General features: G+C 40.4%; 1 protein-coding gene across 1 annotated transcript in view; it reads left to right on the plus strand.

Moving 5' to 3' along the window:
* LOC132823260 (uncharacterized) overlaps positions 1 to 7,877 on the plus strand; it is a 38,580-nt gene extending 30,703 nt beyond the window's left edge. Inside the window, exons 6-9 of the mRNA XM_060836910.1 lie at positions 3,765 to 3,866; positions 7,296 to 7,403; positions 7,484 to 7,527; positions 7,656 to 7,877. Coding sequence (XP_060692893.1) covers positions 3,765 to 3,866; positions 7,296 to 7,403; positions 7,484 to 7,527; positions 7,656 to 7,715 — 314 coding nt within the window. The 3' untranslated portion in view covers positions 7,716 to 7,877. The remainder of the gene's footprint in view (positions 1 to 3,764; positions 3,867 to 7,295; positions 7,404 to 7,483; positions 7,528 to 7,655) is intronic.
* Positions 7,878 to 10,782: the final 2,905 nt, after the last annotated feature.

The raw sequence follows: 10,782 nt of genomic DNA on the forward strand, positions 1-10,782 counted from the left end.
CCAACACCTACTTGGGTCTTTCATCCTGGGACTGCTTGCAGTTCACACAGCACCTCCTGCAGTGCAGTCAGATTGCTGGCAATTCCAGAGGGTAGGACTTTCTCAACCAGCTTGTTAGGGGTTGGCAACCTCACTAACAGAAAATAGAAAAGCTACAAGGAAGACAGGAAAAGCAATGCTCAGCATTGAGCACATCTCAGATCCAGAATGATGTAAAAAAAGACAACGTTAAAGGCATTTTATCTGAAAATGCATGCAGCATTTGCAACAAGGTAGGCGATTTCAATGCACAAATGAAGGTTAATAGCTGTGATATTACTGCCATTGCAGAATCATGGCTGCATGGTGGCTAGAACTGGGAACTGAATATTTAAAGTTATTTGACAATTAGGAAGGAGAACCAAGAATGAGAAAGAGGTGGAGCTGAGCTTATAATATGAGATCAGTACATTCATAACGGAGAATCTCAGATCAGGAGCACAATGTGAGAAGTCTGTTTAGGTGGAGCTCAGACACAGCAACAGGCAACAGACACGTGTTGGAACTATTTATAGGCCATCAAACATTAATGCGACATGGTACACATCAGGAGAGAAGTGTGTAGCACTTGCATCACTGTTATCATGGGCAACATTCCCTAAATGCAGACTGGGTAAATCAATTGAGCAATAAAGCTGTGAAGGGTGAGTTTCTTAGGAGTACCTACTTCAGTCGACAGATTATTTTGAATCTTGCATTCTGCAATAAAAAGGGTTAATTAATAATCATTTGTAAAAGAAACTTTTGGTGATAATGAAACACATCTTTTTGGTTTTAACAGTGCAGAAAGAGAGCTGACAGCTCATTATGTCTGTGCCAATCATCAAGCACCTATCTACTCTAGACCGATTTTCCTGAGGTTGTCCCTTAGCCTTGTACACTATGGCTCTCCGAGTGAAGATTTGCTTCTTCAATGTTGCGATGGTTCCATCTTTACCATTCTTTTGGGCAGTGAGATCCATATACTTATCACCCTTTGAGTGAGAAGAAAATATTCTTTAAATCCATTCTAAACTTCCTGCACCTTAATATAAATCTAGCCCCCTGGTTACTGATTCTTCTACTTCAGGGAAAACATCTACCTATCTGTCCTATCTATCCCCCTCATAATTTTGTATACCTTAGCTAGATCCTCAACTTTCTCTAAGGAAAATAACTTCAGCCTATCTGGTCTCCATTCATTGTTCAACCACTTCTGCCCAGAAAACATTCTGGTGAATCACCTTTGTAACTCCTCCAGAGCAATCCCAACTTTCCTGTAATGTGGCAATCAGAACTGTAGCTATGGTCTGACTAACATTTTTTATAGTTCCATCATAACCTTTCTGATTTTGCATTTAATGTCTCGACTAATAAAGACAAGTATCCCGTATGCCTTGGATCAGTTCAGCTCCAACAATATTCATAAGCCTGCTTGATGGCACACTTGTCCACTCCCTCCACCACTGACACTCAGTAGCAGCAGTATGCACAATATACAAGATGCACTGCAGCAATTCACTAAAGATCCTTAGACAACATCTCCCAAACTCATGACCATTTCCATCTAGAATGGCAAGGGCAGCAGATGGGAGCACCACCATCTTCAAGATCCCAATCGAGCCACTCACCATCCTGATTTGGAAATATATATATCCGGTCCTTCAGTTGGGATGTTACAGCTGTGCAAGACATTTTGGAGGCCACTTTTGGAGTACTGCTTACAATTCTGGTCACTCTGGTGTACATAAGAACGTAAGAACTAGGAGCAGGAGTAGGCCATCTGGCCCTTTGAGCCTGCTCCACCATTCAATAAGATCATGGCTGATCACTTTGTGACTTCAGTTCCACTTACCCATCATAACCCTAAATTCCTTTACCGTTCAAAATATTATCTGTCTTAGCTTTAAAATAATTTACTGAGGAAGCCTCAACTACTTCACTGGACAGGGAATTCCATAGATTGACAACCCTCTGGGTGAAGATGTTCCTTCTCAATTCAGTCCTAAATCTGCTTGCCCTAATTTTGAAGCTATGCCCTCTTTTCCTAGTTTCACCCGCCAATGGAAACATCTTCTCTACTTCTATCTTTTCTATTCCCTTCATAATTGTATATGTTTCTCTAAGGTACCCCTCATTCTTCTAAATTCCAGTGAATATAATCTCAGTCTATTCAGTCTTTCCTCATATGTCAACCTACTCAACTCTGGAATCAACCTGGTGAATTACCTCTCCAGCTCCTCTAGTGCCAGTACATCTTTTCTCAAGTAAGGAGACCAAAACTGTAAACAGTACTCTCGGTGTGGCCTCACCAGTACCCTATACAGCAGCAACAAACCTTGCTGCTTTTAAACTCAATCCCTTTAGCAGTGAAGGACAAAATTCCATTGTCTTCTGAATTACCTATTGAGCCTGCACACCAACCTTCTGTGATTCATGCACAAGGACACCCAAGTCCTTCTGCACAGCAGCAACTTTTTACCATTCAACTAATAGTCCTTTTTACTGTTATTCCTCCAAAAATGGATGACTTCACATTTAATAACATTGTACTCCATCTGCCAGACCTTTACCCACTCACTTAAAATATCTACATCCCTTTATAACATTTTACAGTCTTTTGCACACTTTGTTCTACCATCACCTTAGTGTTATCTGCAAATGTTGATACTCTACATGTGGTCCCCAACTTCAAAGCATCTATGTAACTTGTGAATAATTGCTGTCCCTGAGGCACATCATTAGTCACTGATTGCTAACCAGAAAAGCACTCATTTATCTCCACGCTTTGCTTCCTGTTAGTTAACCAAACCACTATCCATGCTAATACATTGCCCATGACATCTTTATCTTTTGCAGCAGCCTTTTGTGTGTCACCTTGTCAAATACCTCTTGGAAATCTAGATGTACTACATCTACTGCATCCCCATTGTCTATTGTGCTCATAATGTCTTCATAGAATTTGAGTAGCTTAGTTAAGCATAACCTGCCCTTCATTAACCCATGCTACATCTGCCCAATGGGACAATTTCTGTCGAGGAGTCTTGCTATTTCTTCCTTGATAATAGACTCAATCATTTTCCTCGCTACAGAAGTTAAGCTAACCAGTCTGTAATTCCCTATATTTAGTTTACCTCCTTTTTTTAAAACAGTGGCATCACATTTGCACAGGAAGGATGTTATTAAACTGGAAACAATGCCAAAAGATTAAAAAGGACTGGAAGGTTTGAGTTATATGGACAGGTTGGGTAAGCTGGGACTTCTTTTCCTGAAATGTAAGAAGCCGACCTTATTGAGGTTTATAAAGTGAGGGATGGAGATACAGTGAATAGCCAAGTTTTTTTTCCCCAAGGGTAAGGGAGTCTAAAACTAGAGGGAATAGGTTGCAGGTGAGAGTGGAAAAGGGATGTGAGGAACAGCTTCTTCACACAGAAGATGGGGCATGTATGGGGTGATGTGGCAGTGGAAGTGATGGAGCTGAGTATAGTTACAACATTTAAAAGACATTTGGACATGTTCACGAATATGTGGCTAGTTCAGTTTAGAAAACTTGGGAGGCATGGACAAGATGGGCCAAAGGGCCTGTTTCTGTACTGTATGACTCTATAATGTATATTGTATCTGACTAGCATATTACATCATTAGAACTAACCCCTTAAAAAACAGTTTGGATTAATTGTGCAAGTCTTAATATCTATTTCATTGATACTCTTTTAACTAATAGTAATTATTTGCTTTATTTTCAGAAAATAATCAATTTGCGTATTTGAATTATATTATCATTTTTGCCACTCTTGTGCTACTTCCATGTTTCATTGCTGCTATAATCAGGATGATCAATGGGCCAGGTAAGAGAAATGGGTGTCTGTGGATGTATCAAGTTTTGAATACTAAACAAAAACACAATGAACACATTAAGAACAAGGGATCATTACTTACCATTTTCATTGAATTACATGACTCAGATATTTTTAAGTGACTGCAATGAAGCATATGCCATGCAGAAATGAGCAGGTGAAGATGCCACACAATGCTAAGGAAATAGTTCACCTTAGAATCAAGTCAGATCCAACTTTGCTGAAGAGAAGAGAGATGCAGACTTGGGGCACTCAGAATTTAAGAAAAAGGTGATTTTGATGTACTAGCAATTGATGAATGTGTTGGACTACCAGACAGATTCCCAAACCTGCTTAGGTTTATGGCATGGTGGCTCAGTGGTTAGCACTGTTGTCTCACAGTACTATAGACTCTGGTTCAATCCTGTTCTTGGGTGATTGTGTGCAGTTTATATGTTCCGTGTCTGCGTGGGTTTCCTCTGGGTACTCTGGTTTCCTTCCACAATCCATTGCAGGTTAGATGGATTGGCCATGCTAAATTGCCCATTATGTCCAGGGATATGCAGGCTAGGTGGAATAGCCGTGGGAAATGCAGGGTTACAGGGATAGGGTAGGAGTGTGGGTCAGGGTGAGATGCTCTTTGAAGGGTTGGTGTGGACTCAATGGGCTAAATGGCATGCTTCCACACTGTAGAGATTCTATGATTCTATTGCCATTATGTGTGACTTGAAAGTCTCCAGTCAGCTATCTCCATTTGATCAGTTTGATTACTTCAATAAACTTAGTAGCTCAAATCTCACCCTGTCTCCAGAATAATTGAATGCAATGGTCAATGCAAGCTGTGAACTCAGAGATTTTGATTTAACCAGTTCCTCTAACTTCCACAGGATAAAGAGAAAATAGAAGATTCGTGTACCTTGTGTCTTTCACTATGTCTCACACCTGCACACACACAATATGGGTGCTGGGGGGAAAGAAAATAAGCACTGCTGCAGTTAGGCGGTAGTGTGAATAAAAAGAAGAAAATAAAACCAGAATGTCAGAAAAGAAGAAAAAAAAGAGAAAATAGATATGGTTTCATTGTTTTATTTGGATGATTGATTTCTTGGAGCACAGACAGTTATGCTTTGAGAACAGAACTTGTTGCCTTCTTTCAGTGTAACATATCTGTACTTGCATGGTCATCTGAACAGCAAACTGTTCTGGCAAAGGCAAAGTTGTGACATTCCGCACCTGAGAGTCTATGACTATAAACCTTCTATGAGCCAATTAGCTCTTCCCCAGTATTGCAGCCACTAAAGGCAGGAGGGTGGGGTGTAGAATTAAAATAGGTGAAGCAGCATTTTAATTGGTCTTTGTAACGATTCAGATCATAGAGTGAGAAATACGTCTCTCTTTAAGCCACTAAAGATTGTGTTTCTTGCACTTGCTGTTGAACTAGCAAAATAGTTAACATTAATGTCAATTCTGGGGGTGATAAAAATTGGATAGAAAGACTGGGACATACATTGGACATGTTTAACCCAGAAAACTGCAGATTGTCTCTTAAAAGTTCACTGGTAAATAAAAAGGCTGCCAGAAATTGTTGGACTCCTATCACTTTCTTGATGAAAGTGAGGACTTCAGATGCTGGTGAAGAGAGTCCATTAGCGTGGTGCTGAAGAGTGTGATACATCGCATCAACTTCTGCCATATCTGCCATCTACAAAAAGACCCCACCACCAGAGATATATTTCCCTCCAAACCCCTAGCTGCATAACATAAAGACCATTCCCTCTGCGACTCTCTTGTCAGGTCCATGCCCCCTCCCAAGACACCCTCCCCTCCCAGCACCTTCCCTGGCCACTGCAAGAATTGCAAAATCTGCACCCACACCACCCCCCTCACCTCCGTCAAAGGCCCCAAAGAAGCTTTCCATATCTTTCAGAGATTTACCTGCACTTCCACACACATCATTTACTGAATCTGTTGCTCTCGATGTAGTCTCCTTGACACTGAGGAGGCAGGCCGCCTACTTGTGGAATACTTTAGAGAATATCTCTGTGGCACATGCATGAAAAAAACCCTACTGCCCCGTGGGCAAACACTTTAACTCCCCATTATCACTCCCCATAGGACATGCAGGTCCTGGCCCTCATCCACCACCAAACCCTTACCACCCACCACCTAGAGGAAGAACGTCTCATCTTCCACCTTGGGACCCTGCAACCACACGGGATCAATATGGATTTCACCAGTTTCCTCATTTTCCCTCCCCCCACCTAATCCAAGATCCAACTTTCCAATTCGGCACTGCCCTCTTCACTTGTCTTACCAGTCCATCTTCCTTCCCCACCTATCTGCTCCACCCTCCTCTCCAACCTATCACCTTTACCCCCACCTTCATCTATCTATTGCATTCTCAGTTTTCTTACCCCAGTCCCACCCCAGTCCCATTTGTCTCTCATGCCCCTTGGCCAACAAACCTCATTCCTGATGAAGAGCTTATGCTCGAAACGTCGAATTTCCTGCTCCTCGGATGCTGCCTGACCTGCTGTGCATTTTCAATATCACATTCTTTGGCTGCTATCACGTTCTTGACATTCGAAATTACTTCAAAAAATTCTCTCCTTCATTTTGCTGAATAGCTGGGTTATTCCAGTACATTATCATGCAGATCCATGCAGCACTGAGCAAATTAACAGACTATAGAACACTCTAATTGATCTTATTTTATGTCTCACATCAGTATATCAGTGTACATACAGATATATTATCATCACTGTGATTATATCATGTGATCTGAGTATATAAAGGTCTCAGATGTCATTTTAACTTGGGACATCTGAACCATGACACAATAATGGAAGTGTGCTATTCTTTGTAATTAAAAAGCTTAGTATTAGCCTGAAAGGTTCCTATGAAAGTTGTGTTTATATAATTCAGTGACCTATAATAAAAATCCGTTGGCTCTTTTAGTAACACCTTAACATCCTAGTTTATTGTATTATGAAGGATAACATAAGCATTGCCACGTCAGATAGGATAGCCTGCTGGAATTAAAACCCACAATACCTGGGTTATGGTGTCCTGAAATCCCAATCCCTATATGAAGATTCCAAGTGTTTGTTCCATTAAGGTTCCAGATTCTTAAGTAGTTGACCATCAGATTCTGTTGAACCTGTTAAAAGCCAAGCATATGAGGAATAGTGCTCTTATTTATTTTGTCTTCCTGGAGTTTCCATGACTCTTCTGTCTAAGTTACAACAGATGAGAACCAGAGTAAATTGACTCTTGTTCCCGGTTGGGTAACAGGAAAAAGGCAGATGGGTACAATAATCTAAAAATCATGTTGTTCACAAGTCTTCATATCATGAACCAAAAGTTGACAGTGATAGAAAACTTTAATGATATTTTTCCAACATTTCACAACTCTCAAATTGTTTCACCTCTCCTTCACAGCTAATGAATGTCAAAGCGAACCCGACTTTGGTCATGAAATTTCAAACTCTGAGCCAATTGCAGAAGAAATTCATTATGCTTCTGTAATTTTTCAAAAGATGAGTCCAGGTAAATAAGAAGATATATTTTGACATTTTGTAATTTTCTTCCATACCTGACTTCACTATTTAATTGTCCTTGTACCAAAGGTCATACCCTCAATGAACAATCTGATGTCCAGCCTTCAGAAGAGGTAAGTGGATAAGTGCACATGTTAAACTTATTATAATCATTCAGCTAAAGCCTTAGAATATTTTTAACATAATAAACTGAAAGTATGAAGTTGCAGTAGTGTAATATCTGCTTACCATATTTCCTTAGATTCCAGGAACTTCAGGTGGAAATGAGTCATCCATAATCTATAGTACCATAGTTACATAGGACATGCCAGTTCACGTGGATATTGAAAGAAGACAAAATGGAAGAGACTTTTTTGTCAAAATGTGGCTGATTATCACACAAGCAATGTATGTTTGGATATTATCTTTTGATTTCAGAGTGACAGTAAAAAAGACACCTGTATGAAAGGTCCAGCAATGTTGTCATTTTCAACTAAATATTTGTCACATTGTTTGAGCTGATATAATATCATGTTACACAGTAAAGTTCTCAATGATACAACAGATTTTTTGCATTTTTCTTTCAACACAACTTGCTTAAGACTGACTCTTGATAAGACCTGTCCTTTCAGGAATGTCTGAAGAAAACAGCAGAAGAGGGGTAAAACATAGAAAAAAACCTATTAACTAAATTTGCTAGATTTACTGTACAATAGTTCAAGTCTCTGTATAATCATACTCTTCAACAATCCGGCAAAGATTATCGCAGACACATTTGATGGACATTCAGATTAGATTAGATTCCCAAAAGCGTGGAAACAGGCCCTTTGGCCCAACAAGTCCACACCGACCCTCCGAAGAGTAACCCATCCAGACCCATTTCCCTCAGACTAATGCACCTAACACTATGGGCAATTTAGCATGACCAATTCACCTAACCTGCACATCTTTGGACTGTGGGAAGAAACCCACACAGACACAGGGAGAATGTGCTAACTCCACACAGTCACCTGAGGCTGGAATCAAACCTGGGTCCCTGGTGCTATGAGGCAGCAGTGCTAACCACTGAGCCACCGTGCTGCCCCAATTGAATACAACAGTGTCGACCATAACAGGAACCCTCTGACTAACTGCTCTCCACATTTTCTGCTGTTAAAAACATCATTTGCCAAGAGATTAAAACCTACAAGCTGATGGAATCCATTCATGCTTCACTTCACTTTCCCACTCCAAAATAACCTGATCAGCTCACCTTCCATTCTGGTGCCCCATATGGAGCAAGGATCACCTGCAAAATCTATCAGCAGACATGCTTTAGTTTGGGGAATTGGAAACAATATCAAGCTCCTTGTGACAGACCCCATCTGTCAAATGGGAGGAGCTGCGCTTTTCCAGTAACACATTTTCAGCCCATCTGTCAAATGATCTACCTTTGCCAGTGATTTGCCATGTTAAACAGATTCAGGACAGGCCATGGCCCTGTGCAGCCAATCTGCATCACTGGGCCTCAATACTATCCCTTACACACTTGCGAAGGAACTGAAACAACACTGCATATTCCAGAGGAACATATCTTCTACAGAGTAAGTGGTGGACTAATCATACCTTAAACTAAGAAATGAGGAAGTTATGACTTGGCTTTGGGTTTTTGTATTCACTAAATAAATCAATAAACTCTTGAAAGTTAGGATCTGTAATTCGCCACCTGGAAATATGGTAGAGGTAAGTTCAATTGAAGCTTTCAAGATGATATTCAGGTTTTATTTAAGTAGAAATAATGTGTAGGGCTACAGGGAAAAGACAACAGATTGACTCTAAGTCAAAATACTTAGAGAGTTGGTGCAAACAAAATGGACTGAATGTCTCCTGCACTTTAAGAATTCAATGATTCTGATTCTGGTAGATTAAATAGACAGAAGGACTAGTCATGAGAGGATACAGATTCAAAGTTATTGAGTGATAAACATATGTGTTATCATAGATTCATAAATTCATAGAAAAGTACAGCACAGAACAAGCCCTTTGGCCCACGATGTTGTGCTGAGGTTTAATCCTAATGTAAAATCTAGTAACTTTATCTATGCACCCCTCAACTCACTGCTATCCATGTGCATGTCTAGCAGTCACTTAAATATTCCCAATGACTCTGCTTCCACCACCACAACTGGCAACACATTTCCATGCATTCACAACTCTCTGTGTAAAGAACCTACCTACGTCTCCTTTACACCTTCCTCCTAATATCTTCAAACTATGACTCCTTTTACCAGTGTTCTTGGGCCTCTGCTCTTTGTAGATTTTATAAATGATTTAGATGAGGAGGTTGAGTGATGGGTTAGTAAATTGCAGTTGACACAAAGGTTGGAGGTGTCATCAATAGTATAGAGGGCTACTGCAGGCTGCAGCGCGACATAGGATGCAGAGCTGGGCTCAGAAATGGCAGATGGAGTTCAATCTGGATAAATGCGAAGTGATGCATTTTGGAAGGTCAAACTCAAATGCTGAATATAGAATTAAAGACAGGATTATTGGCAGTGTGGAGGAACAGAGGGTTCTGGGGGTGCAAGTACATAGATCCCTCAAAGTTGCCACCCAAGTGGATAGGGTTGTTAAGAAAGCATATGGTGTTTTGGCTTTCATTAACAAGGGGATTGAGTTTAAGAGCCGTGAGGTTTTGCTGCAGCTCTACAAGTCCCTGGTGAGACTTGGAATATTGTGTCCAGTTCTGGTCGCCCTACTATAGGAAAGATACAGAGCTTTGGAGAGGGTGCAAAGAAGGTTTACCAGGATGCTACCTGGACAGGAGGGCTTGCCTTATGAAGAAATGTTGAATAAGCTCAGACTTTTCTCTCTGGAGAGCAGGAGGAAGAGAGGAGACCTGATCGAGGTGTTCAAAATATCATGCAGCCTGTTTGATTTAGTTTGGAATTCACTTCCTGTAAGATTGTAGAAACAGATTCAATAACAATTTTCAGAAGAGAATTATTTGAATGTTTGATAAAGAAATATTTGTAGAAATGTCCATGATCAGTACCATGTGTCACCATTTGCTGCTATTTACTGGATAATCAATAATTTAACATCTTCTGGACATCTCACCTCTAAGCTTCCCACATCATAGTTCTCCAAACTACACAGTCCACTTCTACCTTCTCCCTAAAATTCACAAACTGGACTGCTCTTACAAGGCACGTCATTTCCGCATATTTTTACCCTACTGAACTTACTCTTTCTTGTCTTGACTCTATATTCCCTCTCCTCACTCAATCTCTTCTCACGTATGTCCTTTTGATGCTTTATGGTGATTCACAATTTCCAGTATCCAGGCCCAATTTTTTAATCATAGCCATCCAATCTCATTACATACCCATCCCTCATCAGGATGGTCT

This window comes from Hemiscyllium ocellatum, chromosome 16, assembly GCF_020745735.1.
Source record: "Hemiscyllium ocellatum isolate sHemOce1 chromosome 16, sHemOce1.pat.X.cur, whole genome shotgun sequence".
NCBI lineage: Eukaryota > Metazoa > Chordata > Chondrichthyes > Orectolobiformes > Hemiscylliidae > Hemiscyllium > Hemiscyllium ocellatum.